We start from the raw sequence: 27,026 nt of genomic DNA, 5'->3' as shown, positions 1-27,026 counted from the left end.
ATTGGCACATTTTGTGTGATAGTCTAATAGTAAATTAATAATTAACACAAATTAAAGTTTGGCCTTAAAGCTAAGGTATCATTTTGGTATTGGTTTCGGTTGGTTTTGTTTTTTTGTTTTGCAGGTTTTGTAAAGGACATTAGAGGCTCTAGAAAAACAATTCAGCTATAAATTATGTATGTAGTATATTGCATAATGGCATATAAGGAATAAAAAACAACAGTGTAAACAAATCAAAATGTTAACTCATACTTATGTTTGTGTCATTTGTGAACATTTACATTTTATAATACAATTTCGTGTGTTTTATACTCTTTTTAATTTATTTTATATTCTTTTTTTTTACTTTTCATAATTTTCAGATATTTCAATTGGGTTTTCATTTCAGTACTTCAATGTTGCAACAAATTTTCAGCAATATTCGATAAATACTCTTTCTTTCTGTTACACAGTTTTATGCATATTTTTTTTTGTAAGCTTTTTTATATGGGTGCAAATTCCAGTTCTTTTCGTGACCTAAGGATAACTTGCAAATAGTTTTTGGTACGAAGTTTTTTTTTGTATTAGGGTTCGATTTCGTTTTCGACTTTCATGTGATTTTTGCGCAATGTCGTGCCAATGTGCACGGCAAATATTCCTTGGCATTGCCGTTGGCGATGTGCATGTCGATTTTTTGCTTAGAATTCGTAAGACCGTAAGACTATAATCTCACACACACACACACTCATACACACAACACATACATGAAAACGCATACACACACAAACGCACACACGCATACACTGAGTCAAAGAGCGACACATACAGATACACATATATATATGTATAAAGAGGCGAAAATATATTCGAAAAACATTTAGTAGATTGACAAACCAATTAAAAAACAGACAATCATTTACATCTCGTTAAACAGTGTGGCAAATATAAATTGAGCTCACATTAATTTATATATGCAGCAAGAGGTTAGTGTAAATATTCAACAGAAAAATTATATAGAAACTGAATGAATTTTGAAGCTGTGGCGTTTTGTTTATGGTTTTCTTTATTGTTTTTTTGTTCATACCGAAAATATATATTATTGTATTTTTTTTTTTTTTTTGACTGAAAGTTATTGAATTTGGTTTTGGTTTTTACGTATTCGATTTTCTTAGACAATAAGTTGCAACATTAAAGACGAAAATAGAGTTGAAAAATTTGAGGGTTTTCTTTAAGTAGTTTAGCAGAGAGTTATGAGAATAAGTAAATGGAAAAGCCTTTCTCGAAAAAAAACATATTTTTCAAAAGAAACAACGCTCTTTAACGGCTTCAAAAACAGAGAAAAAAATAAAAGTCAAAGCTATGTCAAGTGTTGGAAAGTATGAGAAAGTTTTTTTTAGTTTGATATTATATAATAAAGAATTTCTATAATGCGTGTGCGTGTGGTTGTATGTGTGTGTTCGAATGCTTGATTTATTCCTCATGTTATAATTGTGAGCCAATTTTCTTTTTTTGAACTGAATAAAAATTTTGTGGGTGTCAGCGGAGGCATTTCCTATATATGTTTAACTATGTGTTATAAGAAAAAATAATAATTGTAATAATAATAATAATGATCGAAATGAACTGAACTTAAGATGTGAGAAATAATATTCAAATAGAGACATAAAGTTAAATAATAATACGATAATAATTATGATAAAAATTAAGAATAGTGAGGGCGTGTGTGTATGCGTCATAAACATGCAACATGCGGCAACATACATACTAAACCGTAACTATAATTTTACTATTACAATTACGATTACAAATACGAATACGATAAGTGAGCTAATAATGTAGTTGTAGTTGCCTAAAGCTATTTATATATAGTAAAGATAACCATATACGAGAGTAATACAAAAAATAATAATGATGGCAATATACGACAAACAACAAAAATAATTAAATACTAAAAATGAACGGATATATATGCATACATATATTATGATCTGTTTAAAATAGATATATATGCATATATATTGTATATAGTAACTAATTGGTAGGAGAGGTGTTGATCTGTTGCGCTAGCAAGTGGCATTTATCTCATACGAGAACTATTGTTTATTTATCGTTTGCTTAAGAGTTATCATTCAAAACGCCATTAAAAAAAAGATACATACGGAAAATAAATAGATAAATACATATAATTACAAAAGCATAAAAAGTAAATAGGTAAAAAATAGGTGGGTAAATAAAACTTGATATATGTTTTTTGGTATTGATAGGTACACGCAGTCTATTTATATATACTTGTCTTTCAACGCATGAGGGGGGAGGTGTACGGAAAAAGGTTAAAGTTTCCCTTACGAGTAAATGGAATTGGGTTCGGTTTTTCTTTTTTAATTTTAGAGGGAATATGGATAAGATCAGATGCATGCAGGATATAATTTTTGTGGGACTTTCGCGAATTACTTTTATGAATTGGACTCGAGTCGAGCTCTTGAGCAATAGATAAAAGTATTCGTGCACTCTAATTGGGTATTCAAATGTTTTGTCTACGGGAAAAGTTTTGCTGGGGATAGTTATGAACGGGTTATACGGAAAATTAAGGTAACAAAAAAAACCCGCTACGTTTTTATATTACATTTTGGGTTTTTTGTTTCTACAAGAAAATTTCGTTTGTTCTTTGTTCCGCTCAAACAACGGAAAAAGTAACAAAGTTTTGTTTTTTTTGTACAGAAATCAAATGCTAATTTAAATATATATAGTTTTGTTTATCATTTTTGGTTTTGAGTGCATTAGCTTCAAAGCACAGAGAGAGAGATTAAAAAAAAAAACAACAAAAAAAGACTAACGAAGAACATATTGAATGGGATAGATGAAGGTACTCACCGTCAATGTTGTCCGTCTGATCGAGTGGCAACTGTTTGGCGTCGTTGTGCTCCTCCCGCGCATCGGCGGCCTGCAGCGCATGCTGTGTCAGGAGCGTTGTCATGTCCTCGGCGTGCATTTTCATTGTGGCGGCGCTCTGAGGCGATGATGATGTGAAGAGAGAGCAGAGAACGAGATGAAGATGGAAAGAAATAGAGGGAAAGAGAGAGAAAGAGTTGGGGAAAGAGTGAAGAAGAGATGTTGACAATTGTAATTTCAGTTTTCACATTTAAGGGCAGAGTTTTATTTCTCAATTTGCAAAATGCTTCAAGCTGCTTAAAGTAATTACAAAAGCTACTAACGCTAAGTCTAATACTAATCCTGAGCAAGTGCATCATGTGTGTATATATAAAAGTGTTGTGTGTGTGCATTCGCGGGTATTTAGCTGGTTGGAGAGCACCTTCAAGTGCTGTCATCGCCCACATTTATGGTGATTATATCAGGCAGCGTCGGACGCTTCACTGTGTTGGCAGTGGCAACTTGGTTGCTGCTGCTGTTGCTGCTTGTGGTTGCCATGCTGGCCAGATTGCTCTGCTCTTGCAGTTCACGTTCGTAGCAGAGACGATGCGATTTGCACTTGTTGTGATGGTTCACAATCTCCAGCCGAAAGTTCGAGTTGCCCTCGACGAAAGAGGTGCGTATATCGGCGAGTTCTGTGCTCCATTTGCGGCAATGCTTGCAAAACATTGTGTTGGCCAACTCGTCGTATTTCAGCCAATCGAATTGATACAGCCAATTGGCCCGAAAACGTCCGCTCTTCCGCGATCCACTGCTGCCACTTCCACTAGCAACTGGCGGTGGTCCCAGCATTTGATTTGCCTCAAAATTGCGTTGTTGCTGCTGCTGCTGTTGTTGTTGGTGTTGCTGCTGCTGTTGCAGCAGACGTTGGACTGTGGTGTCGATCGATTCCTGCTGGTATTGCATTTGCAGACTCTTCAGTTGCGCCTCCACCGCTTGTTGCAATAAAAGCTGATGCATTGAGGCGCCGCCAGTGCTCGATTTGCTGCCTGAAAACGCGTCAGTGTCTTTCGGTTTGGGCTACGCGGCCATCAATCGACGGCAACACAACACAAAATGGAGGCAAAACAAACGGAAGAAGAAAACAAAAGTTGGGATAGATGATGAACTTAAGAGAACAAAAAAATTTGGCAAAACAATCTACTGGTAGAAGGAAGGATTTTTCGCTGTTTTAGTCAAATTGTTGAGATTTTTTCTTTTACTTGGCCGATATTCCAATCCGAGAAATCTATGAACCAAACCAAACCAAAAACAACCAATCCTTCGTTCTGCATTCCGTTTGCTTTACGCGCATTTTTTTCTTTTCTTAAATTTTACAAATCATTTTTCGTTAGCAGCTTTTTTCATAATTATTTTTGTTTTTCTTTTTTTTTTGTTATAATTACTTTTTCTCTTGAAGCATTTTGCAAATTGGCTTAAAGTACATAATATGCATTGGTGTTGTCATAAAAAAAGAACAATCGAAGCTGCAGATTTTGTACATAAAAAAACAAAAACAAAAAAAAAAAACAGTACTAAAACCAAAAAGAAATTACGAGTATGGATGTAATTGGAACCATCGCACCGGTCCAAAAGAAAAAACCTTAACAATTAACTTAACAAACTAAATGCAATAACTAGTTTTATTTAACAATTGTTTTTCGATTTCTTCTACTGAGGGATTCTCTAAGATTGCAAGAAGTGGGTGGCAGGAAATTGTCTAGACTTACCGGCAAGTAATCGGGAGGCAGGGCGACATGATGCTCGCGATGCTGCTGTTGCTGCAGCTGTGCATCCATTAGCTCCTGCTTAATACTGGCCGCGCCCACATTGCCACCGCCCACGCCCAGATGTCCGACTGTCATGGACAGGGGGGAATCGCGTCTGCAGCCGCCCGCATCCTCCGACTCTGATGTGCTGCCGCCTGTCTTCGGCACAGGACTCGACTTGAAATTGCTGTGTGCACTGGCCTGAAAATGGAAATCAAATAAAAAAAAAACCAAAATAAATAAACAATGATTAACATAAAATTTCTTAAACACTTATCTGATAACCTTATCAATACTCAAGCGTTATAAAAACGAGAAACGAGAGCGGCGCGTGCCAGCTACAGCGATAACCGTACACACACACACATGCTTACATATAGTATGTATGATCTATGATCGTGAAGAGTTGATAGACTCCGTACCTTGGGGGTAGACTTCTCTGCGTTTTTATTTTTTTCGGTTTTTCTTTTTTTGGCATGTCATGTGAGCGCTCAACTAAAGTCCTATCGTAAGTGCCAAACATAAATGCTGATGTAGCTGCTGTCAACAATTTTATTATTTTTTTTTTTTTGGTTACTGATAAACAAACGAAACTGCCAGCATGACAAACTCTTTTGAATGCGCCCTACAGTATCGTGCACAAACTTGCAAATACTCTGCAGCTGTAGCTTTATCTTTATGGCGTTTGTAAATCGTGTTTTATCATTGTTATTATAACCTAATGTTACCTAAACATATTTACAGCTCATTGTTTTAGTTAAATGTAAATATTTATTTTATCCAAGTTTTGTAAATAGATGAAAATTCAAATTTGTTCATTATTATACTAATAAAATGTATCTTTTTTAATCAATGTCATTATTTTAATTATTCATAAAATAACTCAAATTTGTATTCAGAATTTCTGAATTTTCACATCCACAAAACTGATATATTCTAATGTGAGGGCCATAGAAGAACTACAACTAGAATACTATGATAGTATTAACATTTTTCAAGATTTTTGTTCTGCTTTAAATTTGATTCAAATCTTAAAATTGCGTATACGACTATCAAATATTCGACAATTGCCTATACGAATATTACGTATACGATTAAAAGGTATGCGCATGCTGTGTATATAAATATTACGTATACGACTATTCAGGAAACTATAACGTAAGACTATTAAGTATACGCATATACGTATACGATTTGCTTATTCGAATTTTAAATATTACAACGAATGTAAAAATTACGTATACACAATACAATACAGACGAATGTGACGTTTACTTATATTACGTATACGACTAGTACTCAAATGTGATTTGCTAGACTATTGAGTATGCGTTTATTACGTATACGACTAGTACTCAAATATGATTTTATAGACTATTTAGTATACGACTAGTACTCAAATATGATTTGTAAGACCACTGAGTATACGTATACTACGTATTGACGAATATCGCGTATACGATAATTATACATTAACTTTTGAATATTACGTATACGACAACCTACAAAACCGTTTCTATTATATTATTTCATTGCCATGTTAATTTTGCTTAGTATATAGTATATCACAGATAACCTTAAAACAAAAGAGATTAATCTTTTCTCTTTCGAGTTTTATATACTATAGTTTGCCTTATTTGTAGGCTGTACTGACCTGAGAGTCCTGCGCGTAGTGCCTGTCCTGTATGTGGGCCGCATTCGCATGATGGCTCGAGGACAACGAATTATCACAGTTGGATGATGAGTTCTTACGTCTGCGCTTACTACTACACAGCTGATCTACCGGCGTCGTCGAGAGCTCCCTGTCACGATCTCTGTCTCTGCTATCATTGCGCTCTCGGTTGTTGTTGTTGTTGTTGCTGCTGCTATTGTTGTTGTTGTTGTTGTTGCTACTACTGCTGTTGTTGTTGCTGCTGTTGTTGTTGTTATTATTATTGTTGTTGTTGTTGTTGTTGCTGTTACTATTATTGTTATCCTTAGTACTGTAGTCCAGCTGCAGCAACTCATCCCGACTGTCAGCACGCTCGAGCGTGCCTCTATCGCTGCCCCGATCGCTGCATGCATCGCCGCGACTATTCAGTGCATCGGCACTCGCACTCCGATTGGCAGCAGCCGCCACAGCGGCGGCCATTGCAGCTGCAGCAGCACTGGCGCTGCCCACGCTGGGAGATCGTTCGCCGGCGCTGGTTGTCAGCCCCAGCGCAGCGACAGCGGCATTCACATTGCCACCGGCGGCCGCAACAGCGGCAGCCGCTGCCGCCGCAGCAGCAGCGGCCGAGCTGCGTTCGCTGAGGCTGAGACTGCTGCTGCTGCGCTGCAGATCGTCGCGCAGATCGCGTTCGCAGCGGGAGCGCAACGAGTCGCGAGAGTCACGAACATCGGCACCGAGGCCCCCATAGCTGGGACCACGTCCAGTTGGCGAACTGGCGGCCGAGTCGCGCATCTTATCGCAATCGGAACGATAGTTCAGATTGTTGTTGTCTGTGAGACCGCGCACCTAGAAAGCAAGCAAATGCAATAATATCAATAAATTGTATTTGTTAAATAAATTGGTAAACAAACCTGCAGACTTTCGGCGGTTTTAAGAAACATGGGCAACGAGCTCTGGCCCACATTGACCTCGCCCTTGTACATGAAGTCGAGCAGGGAGCGCATCTCTGAGTATCTGACATCTTTCAAATAGATGATGGGATGTGGATGCTGATTCTGTAGGAAAATCGTCTCGAAATATGGACTGCAGGCTGACAGTATGGTTTGATGTGCCTGCAATGCAATCACAAAATGTAAGTCATTAATTATACATTTGAATTCCGACTCGAAATCGAATTGTAATTTTCATTCCCATTCTCATTCCCATTCTCACCTTGACTGTTTCACCCTCACAGGCGAGGGTGACATCGCAGAGCGCCTCACGCTGCAGCAGTGAGGTGAGCACGCCGGTCAAATTTGTAGGATGATTGTTCCAGCGTAAACAAAATTGCTGGTCCATAGCTCCTTGTTCAGTGTTGTACCTGCAAAAAGTTCACAAGAATAAAGAAAGGGAATTCATAAGAATGCAATTCACATGAGCATGTCAAAAATATGTTTGTCATATGGTTTAAAGTTACAAAAATGTTGCTAATTTTTGTATTAATTATTAGCACATTTGGTAGCCTGTTGTAGCTGGTAATCAATCCAATTCTCGTGACAAGCTAAGATTATAAATTATAGCACGATCCGTCGCGTTTGTGTTAATTTGGTAGTTTTCTTAATTCTGGTTTCCCAAACTATTTATTACCATTATTACTACTTCTATTTATTTTCGGATATTTCACACTATGTGTTCTTTATTCTCTGCAGGTCAACTAGTTTTTATCAGTTATCAGTTCTTTAAGTAGCTCATAGCAAGCGGAAGCGGAAACGGAAGTATGTACTTGCCTTTTGGGCTTGTTATCGTTGTTATCGCAAAGTTCGGCAATTTTGGCAATAATAGTGGCAACAAATGGCAATTTGTCATTGAACACAATTGTTTATTACACAACATCCTCTGAAAGTTCTGATGCCAAATTATTAATTGCATTTCCGATACGCCCCCTTTGGGCGTGTCCCAAATCTGATTCTATCTTTCGCTTCGTGGAGTGTTAATTGCCATTTGTTGCCGCCATAAACTGTTAATTACTCGAACATCCATGAAATTTTAGTTGTAAGCTGGGCATTTGGCATGACACCAAATGTAATGGCCTGGATAAGCTAATCTTAATTTATGATGTTTCCTGTCTAGGCTCACATATTATATTACCTATGTACTTTTAGCTATTAATAGCATTACTAATGATTTAAGTGTGTACTTATGTACTAGGGTTTATATAAAAATAATTTATGTATCATGGTACATTTTTTTTTACTTTGTACTTTACAAGTTCGCGCTAATCTTAACAGCTTTTGGGCAAAGTTCTAGCTGGGGGCGTACTGCAAAACCAAGCAATTGATAAGAATTACTTTTGCTTTTCTTTACGCTGTTGTATACGTTTTATTTAAGAAAACAAAAGCAAAAAGAAGAGCGTGAGAGAGAGCGCGCACGTAAGAGAGCGAGCTTTGTGGCAAAGCTTTTCGGAAGAGCAGCACGACGCGCGCGCAGCTTAACAAAATAAATAAACAAAACGTCAAAGAACTTTTTCGCAAAATGTGTGTGACCATGGGGAGAGCAGGAGAGAACGAGAACAAGGGAGAGAGCGAGAGGGGCGATCGCGAGAACGCGTTCATTTGCAACGGTGTGCGTGTGTGATGTATGTTTAACAGTAACAATAACAATAATAACGATTACAACTACACGCTCGCGTGAGTGCGTCTGTATGAGTGTGAGTGTGGGGCCCGGCGCTGTCGTAAGCGCTTTTTATTTGCGACGACGACGACGCCGACGCAAACGCAAGCGTCGACGCGCACGTCAACGATGTGATGTCTTTTTTTCATTTTCGTTTCATTTTTTGTATATATGTATATATTCAGTGTGTGTTTGTGCGGCTTCTAAAAATTTAATAGCACAAACAACTACATAATCGCACATACAACAACGCCATATACAGAGAGCTACAGCGGGCATTAAACTATCTCGCAGAGAACTTTCGCTTTCAGCCGAGTAAACTTTTGCAATAACTTTTGCTGTTAATTTGCTCCGCATTTCATTTATTTATTTTGCTATAGTTGTTGTAGTTTGCTGTTCCTTATACATTTTTCAATTTTCAGCCATCGTTCTAAATTTGCTGGGACCGACGATCACGCGGCTTTCATTTGGTATTACAATTTGATTGTCGTCTACACCCTCACATACAAAATACTATTGAATGTATTGTGTGCGAAAAACACATACACACACAAACACACATTCACACTCCGACTACACATCACATTTTGTTTCGCAATGCAAAATTAATTGTGCATACAATTTTGAAACTTGTATGGTTGGCATAAGAGCACATGGTCTCTGTAGGAAATTAGATCTTCAGATGAATTACTGTAAAATATTCAGAGAATTTATTCAAAACATTTTACTGAATTCTTTAAATCATCTCTATAGAAAATTATAACCTTTAAGATCTCTATAGAATATCTAAACTTTTAGTAAATTTCGTAAAAGTCTTAGATTTTATTGATTATCATTAAATTTATCAAATGTGTTAAATAATCACTACAATAAATTATAATTTTAGAGTAAAAATCATAGAAAATTATAATTTTAGATAAATTACTTCTAAGTTCTGATAAACGTACCCATAAAAAATACCAACAAATTTTTCTGATTTCGTTAAATGATCTCTACTATAAGAAATCAGATCACTAGTTTAACTAATACTAAAAAAACTGATCAAATAACTTTAAAAATTTTCTTGTATTTTTAAAAAATCTTTGTCTATAGTAAATTATAATTTCAGATGAATTTCATTTGTGATAATCATGGGAGAGTCCTATGATGACCTTCAAATTGTACCTAAAATTTTGTAAAATTATACAAGTCAACACTTTTAATTTTGTACTTATTTATTTAGATAAGAGCTTATCAGTTGAGACGTGTTTTGATAAGTAAATTTGTAATTGTTTCCGACTGTTTTGTTTTTGATTATCTTCACTATTACACTGCATTATTATATTCATCATATTTTTATTTCTAGAAACTCAAGTCATTATGAATACTCAGACAATGAGTGTATCAATAAAAATTACAAAGTTTACACCTTGTCAAAATATTGTTGTAATTACAACTGGAACTGCATGAATCAGAACTCAGAAGAACGCTAGACAAATAAGTGTAATAATATCTAATCAAAATAATAATTCGATAAGCAATGTTCAACATGTGCTAGATCAGTCAGAAGTTTGCTTGGAAATCGAATGACAACTTGTGATTTGAGTAAATATTAATGTAAATTTTTATTGTACACTCAAGCTAGCAGTAATTGCGACTCTTAGGCGTAAGAGAATTTCACGAAGAAAAAAAAGAAGAGAAATACTTGTCAACAAAATAAAATGTTAATAATAAAAAAGAGAATAAGAATTGCAGCGCCGGCGCCAGTAGCGATAATAAATCGCGAAAAGTTTTTTTTTTCAATATGTTTCAATTTCGTTTTCATTGACGAAGCACATCATCAATGCAATTCGCAATTGCAATTCGCAATTTACTGTTTGCAGTTTGCATTTTCACTTGCACTTTCAATGCAAATTTGCTGCGCTCGCGAGATTAATTTATTTAATTAATGGGTGCAATGGCAGTAGATACTTTTGCTTTCAGCTTTGCTTACGTAAAATTGTTTAAAAAAAAATGTTGTGCGCTCATTTGGTCGCTTATCAGAAACCAACAAAAACACATAATAGAACCGCAAAACAGAGAGAGAACTAAATACACCAAAAGAGAGAGAGAGAGAGCAAGTTAATAAGTTGAGCGTGGAGCTGTGAGCGATCAGTAAATTGCGCAATATGTTAAATATGTCCGCATTGTCCGCGCTGAATGTTTGCTAGCCAAACAATGCTGTGTGTTTGCCTGTAATTGCTGTTACTCATTAAGTAAAGCATTCTGATAAAGCTAACAACAGTTCTGTAAGTGAATATCTACTGTATACATTAATTGATAAATGAGCATAATAGCATGATTCAAATATTACAATTCTCAGTGCCAATGCAGATACAAATAAAGACGAACAACGAAACGTATTGTCACGTGCCCAACCCATCACCATCATCATCATCATCATAATCGTATAGAGCCAAACAGTACTAACTTAGATAATCAACGCTAACAACTCGTCACACACTCGCACACTCACATGCTCGGCTCATTTGCCAACACAACACGCGTCCTACGCGTCGTATCAGCAATGGCCTTCAACTTTTAGTTAGCTGCGCCTTATCGTGCGGCACAGCGACGCCGGCAGCGACGTCGACAGCGACGTTAGCAGCGCTCTATGTGTGTATGTGCTGTAAAAGCCAAATAGTTTTTCAATTTACACGTTCTAAATTGGTAAGCAGGAGGAGGCGAGAGAGAGTCTACCGAGAGTATCTGAGAGATACACGAGCACTTGAAAATTTTGCTACGCTGCGAGTGCTCGCCGGACTGTGCGCGATAATAATTATAAATACAAAGTAGTTTGTTGATATTTGTATTGTTGTTGTTGTTGCTGTTGCTCATTTTCAATTTGACTTTGTTTATCTTTGGCGTTAGAACTTTACATGTTGGCGTAGGTTTTTTGCGCTTGTCTTTAGCTGCCGTGTTGTGCTGTGTTGCTGTGTGGTTGTGTTGCTCTCTTGTCGCTTTACTTGTTATTAATGTTTTTCGTCTACGTTGTAAATTTACCGTTCGAGTTCAACGGCCTAACACACGCTGAAAACCGCGCGTGAGCGTTACAAACTGTTCGCCCACATGGCCAACACGCAAATCAATCAACCAGCCACACACACACACACACACACGAACAGACACATCGAGATACTCGACAAATAGATCATAAATTGATGTAGCGCAAGTGTGTGTATTTGGAATATTGAATGTTTGCCCTTCAAGATCGAAAGCGGCGCACAAATCAACGCGAAAGATGCGCAAACTGAGATAGCAAAAAAATTATTTTATATTTATTAATGTTTTGCAGCATAGAAAAAGATACACACACACACAGACACAGACAGAGAGCGATAGATACGATAGATAAATTGACAGATACATGGTGCAGAAGGTAAACGAGATCAAGATTAGCGTCGTGTTTTGAGGTTCACCTTGGCTCAATGGTCAAATGTGCAAAATGAATCAGCAGCAGCAGCAGCCGAAAGCCGAAAGCCAAAAGCGAATTCATTTGAATAAGCCGAGTAGCAATAGGTTTGGCCCCAGCTACAACAGGCAGCGCAGCAGTGAATTGTAAATGATGAAGGTCAACAGTTACAGATACAGCACACATAGATACAGATACTTGGCAAAACTAAAAAATAAGCTACAACAATATGATTGATCGAAGCAGCCAGAAAAGGTTATTTGGCTTTTGTCTTTAGGCCAGGGGTTTGGCCAGCCATCGCAAGGTTAAGCAAGAGGTTACACTCCACACACACACACACACACTACTCAGATGTGGGTCAACTTAATAACAATAATAATAATACTTGGCCAAATAAATATTGTAGAGTGAATAACATCACTTGTAATTTATTTTTATCGCACTTTACACACTCATAATTTTGAAGCTGTCTCCCATTAGCTTACAAAATAATAAAGTAGCGAAAGAAAAAAGTGCAAGTGAATTGGCCAAAGATACATCTGCCTGCTGCATATTGCATTTGTCAGATACAAATGTGTTAATTGTGCTACAGATTCACATGCGTGTTGCCAGGAATAGAATTCCGCCCACACACGCGCAACTGTTTACGAGCCAGCGATATCGAGAGGGTGAGAGGAGACTGAGGAGTGAAGTGCAATGAAAATGGGCTAAATTAAAACAAACGCCAAATCGTTGCGTTCGACTAGAACTGTGTCGAGTGCCGCGTGGGCGTCAAAAGAACTGTTGCTGCAAAAGTGCGAAATTGTGTAAAGTGAAATTAGTTGAAACTAACTAAATAGATATTCAGACACAAGTAAACATTGCCTGGATTGCATCTACAACTAAAGCTAAGCTGCTGCTGTTGTTGCTGATGATGATGATGATGTCATCTCCATACACTGGACTCCCAATTGAATGAATGGCCGCCTCTCATTGGCTCCAAATATGCTGTGTGTGTGTGTGTGTGTGTGTCCAATGGTAAACCTCAAACCATGTGACTCACTCGGGGTCGAAGCGGAGCTGCTCTCTGTAATTATTACAGTTATGTCGCCTCGACGTTTGCGTTTGTGTTTGTGGGTGCCAAATGCCATAATCCGGCTCCATATAGAGCCGCACTCGCAGCCACAGAGAGAAGGAGAAGGAGGAGCAAAGGGCTGGCAATGGGAACTTGTTGCCCGACTATTATTTTGCGGCTCACACGAATTGGCAAAGCCCAGCGCAACTTGTTAGCACTTGAAAAGGCAGTTGCGACCATCATTCGATAGTCGTTTGTTGATTGTGAAATTTGCCGTGGACAGAGCACATAAAAAAAATGAACACAATGATCTTTACAACAATGAAGAGAGAGAGAGATAGATAGAGAGCGAAAGAGAGGGAGTCGCACTCCCTTTTGGCTGCTTGTCATAGTTGTCATGTACTCGAGAGCAAAACACTTCAACTTCAGCACAACAGCACAACGATGAAGCATCTCCATCTGGTGTGAGGGCCATTCACGCAATGTTAATTGCGACCGAAAGCGTTTTGCCAGCACTGAATTAGCATTAATTAGGCCGGAGTAAGGAGCTGCCAGGGATGCGGGCCAAAACAATTGTCCAGGGCTGCTTTATGAGCTGCTAATTGCTGAGTTTAATCAAAGCGCACGTTGAGCGCTGTGTATACGCAATATATATACATTGCGCATACGTCACGTGCAACGCGCGCTACGTTCAATTAACACGTGAATCTCATGACGAAATTGCATGCAATTAATGCAGTTGCTACTTAATAAAATAATCTAAACCTTTTAGGGGAAATATGTCTACGCAATTATAAGAAACATTGTATAAAATTCGCTTCGGCTGTCAAAAAAAAGAGAAGAAAAGTGCACGACATGAAAAATGCAAGGCAGAAAGTTGTCTGGCCAATTACGTCAAGCGCCTTGTTGCTGAATGTTGTGTTAGGTCTCTTGGCAGACACATTTTGGGCAATTAAATGCGCTAATTTTCATTTATACGCGGCAGCCTGCATGTAATCACAATTTTTGCCAGCATTTACAACGCGTCCTCCTCTGTGCAACTGACACTCGCAACGTTGACAATTTGCGTATGGTTTTTAAGACATTTTTGTTGTTTTTGCGTCTGCGTTTGGCATTTTGTCTTATGCGCGCGCGTGGGCAGCCAACTGCACACGCTGGCGTATGAGTGATTTTATTTTGGCTCGCCTGACTGACTAACTGACTGACTGACTGACTGTGTGTCTGTCTGTTTGACTGCGTGTCGCTGCGCTGCGATATTTGCAATTACAATGACACTTTGTGGCCGGTCTGCGTCAACGTCAACGACAGCGTCGCGTCGGTGCGTAGAAGAGCTGACCCAAATTCGAACACACTTAGAAATTGTCTACAAACAACAACAACAAAGACAGCTTCGATAGCACTAAGTACACAACATGAAAAACAAACAGTCAGAGCAACAGCAACAGCAGCAGCAGCAGTCAAAGTGAGTGTGTGTAGGCCCACTTAAACCCTGCCGAAAGCAACCTCAAGCATTTGAAAGAACCAACAAGCGAAATGTAAGCACAAAAGACAAAAAAAAAATACAAAATACACTCATACTCATGAAGCTGACAAATCGCGCACATTTTTCGCGCGCGCATTGCGTGGGCAGCAGCTGAGTGCGCTCCTTGTTGTTGTCGCTTAACTTGCCGTTGTTGTTGTTGTTATGGTTGTTGTTGTTGCTGTTGACGTGGATCGCCAACATGTGGCCCTAATTCATGCAAGCGAATGAGCAAAATCAACGATCGTAATTATGTGCGGCAGGAAACGCCTAAGGTAACTCAGCCAAATCAAACGAGCTAAAAGATTCACTTAGACTGAGATCATGATCACGATCAGATCAGCGCCATCAAAATTGATGTAGGGCTGTAGCTAATTGAAGATTTGCCAATGGATTATGTAATTGAAAATGTTGTTGTCTACCCCCCACACAAACATATCAAATTTATTTAAATTGCAGACTAGCAAGAAAATATTACTTAAACGCAGTGAACAACGCGAAACGAAAGGTTTTTCCGATTGAGTATTTTATCTGTATTAAACTTGAAGCAAAATTATCAAAGAATTTTTATTAGCATTATCAAACTATTTAAATATTACGCATACGCAATAGGAAAAAAGTAAAAGTAAAAGGGTTTTTCCAATTGGGCATTTAATCAATATTAATCTAGAAGTTTATATAAATAGCCCTGAAATAATCAACAAATCAATCAACAAATTGATTAAATTATTTAAATATGCGCAGTATTGACGTAGTTAATAAGAAAGGCTTTTCCGAGTCAACATTAAACATAAGACTTATATGAACACTTAAAACGCATTTATTACTCATACGCCTCTTGGTACAAAACAAGTTTTGCGCGTGCGCATTTAGTTGTGAAAAACTATTCAAGTTTAAAGTTATTAATGCGAAAGTAGAACATATAGTTTTATTGACCTTAAACGGTTGAGTCATTTATTTAATTGAACAACAACTCGAATGCAATTTTATATTCAATAATATTACGTTCTGGAATGCTGCTTAATCAATTAATTATGAAATCGCATCTTGCGGTTGATGCTACAGATTAATCGTATCTTCGAGATACTTCCGTTGAGATTGATATGAAGTTGGGGGCAGCACGCACGTCATAAATTGACGCAAATATTCGAAAAAACTGATAAGACTGGCTAATCAATTGTGGTTAATAAATGTTAAGTGCATTAGATGCAGATGGTAGATTACAATTGTTGCTAAATATTATTATTATTCTTAATATTTTCAGTTGTTACTTAAGCTTAAATTGTTTGCACATGGCACGTTGTTGTATGTAGTATTATTATTAGTTGAATTTTTGTTCATTGTGGTTGTTTTTGTTTTAAGAAATTTATAAATACGCGTTGTGAACAAGTCGAGCGTCTAAATATACATACGTATACAATATGAATTTATGTTTTTGTTTGCAAATACTTTTGGCCGGTGTTGTGGCATGTCTCGAACGTTGGCAAACGGTCCAAGACAGCAGCAACAGCAGCAGCAGCAGGAAGAGGAGCAGCAATAGCCCAGCCAAAGGCTACATACGTAGATGTATGTATGAAAATATTAAGCATTTTGTTGCTACAAAATTTATTTATAAGCAGCGCGCGCAAAAACATCGTACACAACTACACACAGAGAGAATAAACAAATACAACAAGAAGCGATTTACGCCTCTGCTAAGGGAACAGGCAACAACAACAACAACAACAACACGACAACGAAATGAGGCGTAATGGGCACACACACAAACATACATACATAGATGAACATCATCTATACGTAAGCAGCACAAGGTGTGCGGTGGGTGGTTGTTGGCTGCCTGGGTTCGAACAGATTCGGATTCGGATTCAAATTCCGATTCTGATTTCGATTCCCTCGCCGCTATCTGCTGGGCTGATATTTTGGCAGTGATCTGACCGCATGATCCGCATACTCAGTAGGGTGAAACATTGAAGAGGGGTGGAAACGAAGGGAAACGTACAAGGGTAGAGAATTGGCATTTCAACCTTTTCGTTGTTGCTGCTCCAATTAAAGACCGAACGTAGCAAGAAGGCAGCAAGAAAGAATGTTTGCACAGTTGGCGCGTAGCGAAATAAAGTTTCGCAATGTTTTGGCGTTGCTATCAAAATACGACAAAACCGAAATCCACAAATAATAATAATAATAATAATAAATATTGCATAAAATACTACTCAAAATAAATATGCGAAAAAAGACAACAATGCGTTCTCTCTGTGTGTGTGCTATCAAGCGTTCTTTCTTTTATTATTTTAAAAAGCGGGTAACAATTTTGTTTTATATATTTATCATAGCCTTGTGCGAGAGAAAGAGAGAGAGGGGGTTGGTGGAGGGATAGCGCTATTGCGGGGCGTGGCTGTTCGTTGCTTTAATCTAAATTGGCGCATAGTAATGCTTTTTTTCACATCATGTTTCTGTCTATGTGTGATCGCTCATGTGTCTTACATACAATCATATAATATACTATATAATATACGTGTGAGTGAATCTCTCTCACTCTCTCTCTCTCTCTGGCTGTGTCTATTGCTGTCTCTATCTCGCTTGGGATACGATACGCGCACACCCTTAATTGTGTAAAATAAATTGGCGCTGCCAACGTCGCAGTCGACGCTGCCGTTTGACGTCAGCTCAAAGCTTTTTGGGCAGCACTTTTATTGCCGTTATTGTTGCTGTTGTTGTTGCTATAGTTGTTGCTGCTGCTCTGTATAATCGCACACAGATTGTAAAAATTTAAATTTATAGATAATTTTCGCATGTTTTAGGTATTTGCTGGCGCATTTATATTGGTTGTGAGTGTGCGAGTGTGTGTGCCATCAAAATACTGCCGTATATAACTATGTATTTATAGATAAGTTTTACGCATGACTTGATGATATCCTAAATAGGGTTGCCACATCGAAAATAGAAGAAGAGCTAGCAATAGAACCTTTTACATAACAGATTGTTGATCACTGAAACTATTCATCACTTTATCCATTGAGGAAAAAAGAAAACCTTATATCAATCATTATTTTTTTAAATTCCCAATTCCTGATGATATCCTAAATAGGGTTGCCACATAAAAGAAGATCGGAAACTTTTACGTAACGGATCGCTGATTACTAAATCTATACCACACCTTATGCAATACATAAAAGTAAAAATTAATAGATCCGTTTTTCAGCCAAACATATCAAAAACTGGGAATATCCCAAAACAATAATAAATAGAATTATGCTAGTCATGTGTCAAGCCCCTACTATCTAAAGTAATGAAAATCGTGATTGTCCGAGTTAAACGTACACATATTATTATAGTTGTAATATACAACAAAACTTCAGGAAGTAATGAAAAACAACAAATTTTTAGGTTTTGTTTTTTATCTTTACTATTTTACTTTTAATCTGCAGACTTTATATAATGATTTAAAAAGCGTTTTCTAAATCCTAAACACTACATCAATTAACACAAATTCCCGTGCGGATTACGCGGTGCGAAGTTCTATGAAAATATTGTAGTAGTTCCTAGAGAAAATGTTATCAGCATTCTCTTTTTCGTTCGCATTATCAACACACTGAATATAAAGTATTCATATACACTATGCACACAGAACTTGCGAGCACTTTTGCTTTCATTTGACAGTCTGACTTGTCTGGGCCAGGCCCATTCATCATTCAAAAACACTCGGACGTCTTGGATGTCTCGTTTGCGCTGTTTGATTTAGGAGCTTGGCCAACGTGCCGTATGCTTAATGTGCGTACTAACCTTTCACAGAGCGAGTGCACCAGCCAAAAATTTGTGTAATCCAATTTGATGCGTTTCTTATTGTACAGTAGGTGTAAGAAAATCAAAAAAGTTCTTCCGATTTTTTATTTTATTTTGTGTGATATCCAAGAAGTATTTTTTATTTATTTATTTGTCACGTTTTTTTTTTTTTTGTTGTTGTTATTGTTGGATATTGGGATTCAAATTCAATTCATGCATAAAACTTTAAGATTGTGTCAAGGCACCGCATTTTCTTTCATTTCTTAGATTAAAGAATTTAATTTGATGTTGTTAATTTTTAAGGCACTGCAATTGAATCACTTTGCTTTGTAATAAATATACTTTAATTTTGCACTCTCTAAATTCTAGAACAAAATGATGTTCTTTATTTATTTGATTTATGGTATATTTTGTATTTTTTTTTGTTACTATATTTTATTGGGATTCTTCAGATATATACACATGTATATGTATGCGTGTCGATGCGTGTATATGTGTGTGTATTGTTTGGGGTTGTATGTGTGCTAGTGTAAGTGTGCGTGCTTAGAATCCGCGCAAGCAGCGTCCGTGTCCGACGCGTATCTGCCACGCAACATCACAACAAAATTGTAACTAATGTTCGCTTCGCGAGAAAATAGGTTAAGAGTGTCGCGCAGTGGCAGAGGCAACGGCAGCTGCGTTGGCGTTCAAGTCGCAGTCGCAGTTAACGTCTACGGCGACGGCGATGGCGACGTCGAAGTCTCAAAAACTAAACGCGCACGCGAGCGCAGCACACGACGACAACGAACAGCGACAGCGGCAGCGACGCGACTATGCTGATCTCCGGCGGCATCGGCAATTTGCGAAAAAATAAACGAAATCATACAAGCAGCTAGAAAAAGGCGCAACCCGCAGCAAGCAGCGCAGTAAACAACAGGCAAAGAGCCAAAACAGCGACAGCGGCAGCAGCAGAACCCAACAGCAGCAACGCTGGCGTTGACGACGCGACCTACCAACCGACTGAAGCGGCAGCACAAACCAAATTGCCAAAAACCTTGATACCGATCGCGCTGCGCACCAACACAAGCAAAGCTATTGCGTGCTTTTGCACAGTCAACGGCTGAAAGCTACCCCTTTAAAAAGGGTCCCTCTCTTTGAATTTCAAAAGAGATAGAGAGAGACAATAAATGTAACGCATAAAGTTGGCAAAACAAATTCAACTTAATTCTATGTACTCAAAGTTAAGTTATGTTTAATTAGGGGCTTAATTCACTTGAATTTCATAGTTCGTGTAATATTATGATTACTATTCACCCAATATACCCCGCCTTGTGAGCAATGCGTACAGAGTATCAAAATGGCAAACGGCAAAAGCAACAACAAACAACATTTGCGCACAATAAGAGAGGCGTACGAACCAAAAAAAAAAAACAAAAAGCAAGCAAAAAAAGAGCAACGCAATGCCAAAGAGAAAGAGAGCAACGCGCGTCGCGCCGTTTGCAAAATAAAATAAACACCACAAAGCAACAACAACAAAAACGAAACAGCATGCTTCACGTCCTCTCGCCCCCGCTATAAGCAACGATCTGATCGACTGACTGACTGACTCTCTTTGTAAAATGCGCTCACCAAATTAGATTTGCCGCTGCTGCGCACACATTTATGAGACAACAACAACAACAACAATAAGAGCAGCAGCGACGACAATGGCATGCACATAGCGTCATCGTCGGGCGCTGACGGCTTTTGAAAAAAAAACTTAAACTGGGCGCAGCGTAGCTAACAACAACAAAACCTGCAATTTTTTGGCCAATTTTCGTTGTATGTGTGTGTCGCTCTCTGTGTGTGTATGTTCGTATTTTGAAGGTCAACTTTACGACCCATAAGCGCAAAAATTTGTTGTTGCCGCCAGTTTTACTTGGCGTTAGTTGCGTCGCTGCCGCAGTCGCAGTCACTGTCGCTGTCGACGCTTTGACGTTGCTCTTGTTGTTGCTTTATTTTTGGCACATTCGGCTTTTTTGGTTCTGCGCCTGTGTGTGTGTGCTCGGCTAACTTTACATGCGCGTGTAGGGTCCGCTGCCTTTTTAACGGCCGCTGCTGGCGTCGCTGCTACTGCGGCGGCTGCCTTGATCATACACATACTCACACTTACACAAGCTGCCCAATTTGTTGTAGCTGTTAGCGAATAAAAGACATACACACATATACATATGAACATACATACGTATGGAGCTTTGTTCTTGCCTTTTTATAAATTTAGAATTTTTGCAGTATTTTTTTTTTTTTGCATTTATATAATCAAAACCGCTGCTGGGCTCGTTCCGTTTGAGTATTTTTAATTGTTGCTTTTTTATTGACACTAGTTACATACATATTAACATGTGTATATTTGTGCTTTTATAAAATTACACATGCAGCGTCATATAATTCACTTGTTTATTAATATCCTAAGTGTTGTACGTAAAGTTTCGATCACAATCAAGTGTAAAACTAAATCAACATTTATAATTATATGTATGTATATATTGAGTATTGAGCATTGCTCAATAGATAAGCTTAGGTAACTACTATATAACAAATCAACATATTATATGCGTACTTTGCTTTGTTGCATTATCAATTTAATTGATCTTCCGCCCTGGCAGTTTTTTCTACTCATTACGTACTCATCAAATTGCCTGCGACTGTGCCAAAATGTAAATGTGTGTAACTTAACGCAAGGATCATATTCATTCAGTCCCCATCTACAGTGCGACCCAGTTGTGCGATAATCTGTAAATCGCATTGTCTACAATGTGTGAACGAAGCTTTTATGACTATCGGCAAAAGGGCACACCACACATTATTGCAACTGTGTGGGTGTGAGTGTGTGTAATTCCAGTGGCACACATACATACACACATGTACATGTCAGTGTAAGTATTTGCCGATTATCAATCACACGAGAGAGATTAGACGACGCTATAAATACGCAATATTATCGCGTTGCTTCGCTTCGGCTTTTGCTTTTCACACATATTGTACTACGAACGTTAATTGGGGCTTGCAATTACGTATGTATGTATGCATGTACGTATTACAAGGAGCTTTTTTTTTGCCTAGAAGCTTTTTCTAGTATATTATCAATCGATGACAGCACAAACTTCACTTTCATCACATACACACGCACGCATACGCATAAGAAATTGCACATACACTTTTACACTTTGCGTTCAGTAGAAGAAGAACAACAACAAGAACGGCGCGAAGAGCGAGCGGACACAATGCAAAAATTCAGAGCGATTAGAAGAAGAATTACACCGCATGCCGCTTAGAAAAGAACTGAACACGCAATAATGTTGACTGCGGCGTCGCGCTCACATAATCAAGCAGAGGGCAGCGGGCAGTAGAAGCAGCGGCAGCGCCAATAACAATAGCAACAAGAACAACAACAACGACAACAACAACAACAGCTACAACAAAATTATTAAATAAAAACGCACGCGCACGCACACAGCGAAAAAGTTATGCGAAATATAGCAAAAAAAGCGAATAAAAAAAATGAAAAGAACGGTATTTGCGTCGCAGGCACAATGGAAGAGAGCAGCAAAAAGCGAAAGAGCGAACGTCACTCAATAAATTCGCTCTTTTGGTAAGCGTGACGCGCAGTCGACGTCGCCGATTCCGATGCTATCAGCGAATCATTTGTCGTCCCCATGTGCGTGTGTGTGTGTGTGTCGTTTGAATGTGTATTTGAATGTGAGCTTGTTGCTGCTATTGTTGCGCCTGCGTTTTTGCAAACTTAAAGGGAAATGCAAATGATGTTGAGAATTAGGACAACAAGCGAAACAACATTCGTAGCTTTTTTTAGGGGTAAAGCTTTTAATCAAAAGATACTCGATTCAAGGAAGTGTTTATGTATTTTAATATATAACTATAAGTGTATGCAAAAAGTAGAGATCATCACTATAACTATAAAATCTTCAAAATACTAGATAAATAAATCTACAACATCATCTATGCAAATCAAGCAAAACTTGTGCAGCGTTTGCCACAAAAAGCTTTCTTGCGAAACGTGTTTGAACATGCCCAAGTGTGTTTTGTTACCTGTGGTAGGATTAACTAAAACAAAAAATAACAGACGGTTAAAGTTCGAATGCACAAAAATATATTGGGCGCCATCGTGTGGCGACGACTTGGCCGTGACTGTTAATCAAACAGTTAATTTGAGCCAAATTAGCGCCCATTAATTAGGAGCTGTTGTCGATCCGATGCCAGCTGCCGCTGCCGCTGCTGTTGTGCCCAACTTTTTGAGAGCGTTCAAATATGAAATCCCAAAACAAAATGGCCATAAAAGGCTGATATTCAGCAAGTAGTGGCTGACAGTTGTAGCGGTTTCGCTCGCTGCCTTGACATACTCGCCCAAAACGTGTGGCGCATGCGCCGTGCCAAAAATCAACCCAACAACAGACACGACAACAACAACAACGCAACAGCTAACAAAAAGGCACAACATGTAAGCGAGGAACAACAGCAAAAAAAAAAAAACACGCAAAACTCGCAACAAAACCAAAAACCTTCTGGCGCCCAAAAATGGCAAATCTTGCTGGCATTTTACCTGTTGTAAAAAAAACCATATTGTGAGCGTGAGAAACTGTTATGGACAGCAATCCGAGTGTGTACTATAGCATAGTATAGTCTAGTATCTTATGCATATACGGCCGTACATAGTACGAGTATCTGGTGATATAAATGGCCCGCAAAGTTCACGTTCGCCGTAAATGGCGGTGTGGGCGACCTCATCGTCAGCCCGTGGGCCCCTGTAATGCCTTATCAGCTTATCAATGCCTGCATTGTGGAATGGAAAAGCGCGCAGAAAAAATGCGCACAACATTGCAGATACCGTTGTGCGTCGAAGTTGCACGTACAACTCGCAACGCTCACTTTCCAGATAAGTCACAAGAAAATAAACTTGTTGAATGAGTGAAGATATTTTAAAAATCTAAAGAACTTCACAAACAGACTAGAAAGTCAGAAAAAGTAACAAACTAATATGAATCCATATTTTGATTGCTATTAAAAATCAAAGTCATTAAAAAAATGTATAAAATCAAAAGAAAATTTGAAAAATTAAAAGTTGGTATTAAAAATAATCTATATTATTTAATATGAGACAAAAATAGTTGTGATTCACAAGTAAGAAAGCTACAGTCAAGTGTGCTCGACTGTGAGATACCCTCAACCCATATTCAATTAAAGCATATACTACAAATATACCACAAAACTACTAAAAAATACCGATGGCTATATTTGGTATATTGATTTAGTACTACAAACTTATTATAATTGAATACAACAAATATTCCCAACTCTAAAAAGAGAAAACAATAAGTTCAAGAATCTAACAATATAATATTTTAAAAATTGTTTTTTAATTTTAATTATAGCTTAGCTATTATAATTAAAACTAAATAATTTGTAAGTAGAATTTTATGTAATTGCTTGTAAAGAGTTTTTCTGCTTTCGACTATTAAAACTATTTAATTTATGCATTTACACGCAATTACATTTTGCAGTGCAAAGTGGCGTATTTAAATGCTACAATTTAAAAACGTGAATATTTTATAAAAATCAGCATTTTAATTTAATGAGCCATCGCGGTCATATTTTTTTTGTACTCGTATATAGTATTTTTTGTTTTCACTCTTTTTGTGTTTTTGGCTCATTGTTGTTGATAGATATGTGGGGCAGCACAGCAAAAAAGCAGCAGCAGCAGCAGCAGCAACTATGAAACTGAATGAATTGGTTGTCGTTTTGCTGCCAACAACTCATTTACTGCGCATATTTGCACTAACAATTTGGCCAAATGAACTAACGTGTGCCTAACTAATCAGCCAGCCAAATATAATCCCACAGCACAAAAAAAAAGCCAAAAAAAAAAATATTGCCCACAAATCCGCAACTTGGTCAGGCTAAAATACAAATGAATGTGCAAAAGTTTATGGTATACAACGCGCTAATAAGCTAAACAAAATGTGCGTTGAGTGCAATTTGTAATTAACTCACAGCACAATTATTTATTGTCAACACACACACATGTACATACAATGTAGTGTTTTAATTTGGCCATGTAACCCCACACACATGAAATGATAAATATTTCAACTTTTGGCCCTGCACAGATTTTTGGGACCATCAAAGTTCTTGCATAATTTATTAAGCATTAGGCAATTGTAAATCATATTATATCACGTGTAGACAAAGTTCTGCATCTTGAGCAATGTTTTTTTGGTGTTCATTATCAAGATAAGGCGATTATGTATTTGTTAGTATGGCAATTTTCTTCACAACAAAGTTGTTACATAAAGTAAGCAAATCATTTAGTCTCAAAATTGAGTCTGAGCGCATTGTCAAAATATGCAATATTATGTTATTTATGGGCTTTCTCTCAATTTGGCCAATGCCATTATTTATTTGAACTTTACAGAAATGATAAGGTTTGGGGTTCTTTATGGCAATCCGTATGGATTTTACGAAGGCCACTTTCTTAAAAATTTGTCGTTAAAAATTAGACAAATGAAATAATTTATTGTTCTTTGCTTTTACAACAGACGCTTTTTGAGACAGTGTACGTGTACGTGTGTGTGTGGTCCTCTTCTATATCCTTTGGGCATATAAAACATAAATACTGTGTGTGTATCGTAGTATGTTATAATACTTGCATTTGCTCGTAACACAACAAAATGTACGATGGTCCTTTGGGCGTTGTGTATTTTACAGCACTCGGCTTTTAATATCAAACAACTATTTTGATATACTACGTCTGAGCGTGTGTGTGTGTATTTGTGTTTTTTGCCAAGTATTATTCTTATTTGAATAAAATAAATAAAGTTTAAAAATTTTTGCAACACACTGTAAAAACAAAAACAAATTCATATGTAGGAGGCACATAAACATTTACATAAATAAGAGAACTTCATATATTCAAATTGGGGGCGACGGCAAATGCATTTGGGACGCCAATTGCTGGCGCTTTGAAAATGTTTTTACAAGACCATATTTTGTCGCCTGCACAATAAAAATGCACACACACACACACATGACTTTTATACTCTTTAAGCAAAAACAAAGAATAGAATAAGCAATTGCTGTTGAATTTTTATCTAACTTGGCTTTAAAAGTATTAAATTGTTTTTTCTAAATATACAGGGTATTTCGCGAGTCGAGCATGCTCACTTCCAGCCTCCTTTTGCCTACTGGTTTTACACTCGTGTTGCATATTTTAAGGCGGACTCGCTCGATGGCCCCTCGGGGTCGAAGTGACTGTGTAAAAAGCAATAAATAAAGTATAAAAATGCATTTTGCTTGTTTAATTTAATTTTTAATGCCCACAAAATATGCATAAAATATTAAGCGTGTTGCAATCCCCGTTTTTTTTTGGGTTTTGTTGTGTTAAAGTTACGCGATTGCACATTGCCACTGCATTTGCATTTCAGTCATCATCGGCTTGTAACGGTGTGTGTGCTGTTGCTGCTGCAGTTCAGTGTGAACATTAAAATCAATTAAATGACAAATTGAATTTCGGCAAAAAATGGCGACCATAAAAATTACATGTCCTTCTGCCGGGAATTGCAATCAACGCGTCATCAGCGCGAATGTCAATTTAATAACTGCACACACACACACACAGCAACAACAAAAAGAAAAGGATGAAACTGATAAAAACTGAAACAAAAAAAAAAAAAAAGAAAATAGTATGTAGGAAGGCAGCCCTCCTGTGGCGCTCGAGTCCACTGTGCACAGTGTGCCCGGGCTGGCAAATTAACACAACAATGTTGGCTCATTAACAGGCCCAGCACAGCGCTGAACAAGCGACGGCGGCTTCTCTTTTACAACTCCACAAAAGTTGGACAAATAATTAAAAAACAATGCGCGAAACGTTCGCGGTTTGTCGACAGCGCCGCATGACAGCGAAATTATGGCGTAATTAAGAGTTGGTTAAGGGAGCCAGAGAGAGAGCGAGAGCGAGAGAGAGAAGGACGCGAAGAAGACTTGCTGTAAATCGCTGTAACCGACAATGAGCAATGGAGCGAAGTCGGACAAGGATTCGCGCAGTTGGCAAACAATTGCCACACTGCTGGACAAGTCAAGTGACAGAGAACAGGACAACGCCAGGATATCTGCCAGCAGGACCTTCGCTTGTAAATATATGGACTTTAATGTCATTTCAATTGAATTGTCATTGCAAAAGATTTCTCAATTGCCCGCCAATAAAAATCATTTATTATTTATGCGCATTTTCGCTGTTTCGTTTTGTAGTCGCGCTTGGG

At 37.9% G+C, this 27,026-nt stretch overlaps 1 protein-coding gene and 1 long non-coding RNA gene across 10 annotated transcripts in view; both read right to left on the bottom strand.

Moving 5' to 3' along the window:
• Positions 1-27,026, bottom strand: part of LOC117575875 (sex determination protein fruitless) — a 108,824-nt gene that overhangs the window by 13,947 nt on the left and 67,851 nt on the right. For 6 of the 8 annotated variants that reach the window (XM_052007973.1, XM_052007977.1, XM_052007975.1 and 3 more), the window contains exons 2-6: positions 7,519-7,666; positions 7,218-7,418; positions 6,310-7,152; positions 4,617-4,856; positions 2,851-2,986 (exon numbers count right to left, since the gene is read on the bottom strand). In XM_052007973.1, the coding sequence (XP_051863933.1) occupies positions 2,851-2,986; positions 4,617-4,856; positions 6,310-7,152; positions 7,218-7,418; positions 7,519-7,666 (1,568 nt within the window). Of the gene's footprint in view, positions 1-2,850; positions 2,987-3,105; positions 3,928-4,616; positions 4,857-6,309; positions 7,153-7,217; positions 7,419-7,518; positions 7,667-18,738; positions 18,913-27,026 lie in introns of those variants that run through there. The other 2 variants (XM_034260309.2, XM_052007976.1) reach the window with 2 other exon arrangements.
• On the bottom strand, positions 18,919-19,744 carry LOC127566179 (uncharacterized). Of its 2 annotated transcripts, none has more exons than XR_007955454.1 (2): positions 19,081-19,744; positions 18,919-19,000 (listed from the first exon to the last, which is right to left on the bottom strand). It is a non-coding gene; the product is annotated as an uncharacterized LOC127566179 (long non-coding RNA). The 2 variants fall into 2 exon arrangements; XR_007955455.1 differs by having other exon boundaries at positions 19,168-19,744.

Source organism: Drosophila albomicans, chromosome 2R, assembly GCF_009650485.2.
Source record: "Drosophila albomicans strain 15112-1751.03 chromosome 2R, ASM965048v2, whole genome shotgun sequence".
In the NCBI taxonomy this organism is placed as follows: domain Eukaryota; kingdom Metazoa; phylum Arthropoda; class Insecta; order Diptera; family Drosophilidae; genus Drosophila; species Drosophila albomicans.
Note: the sequence above shows the minus strand (reverse complement) of the source record. Positions and strands in the feature narration are given on the sequence as shown.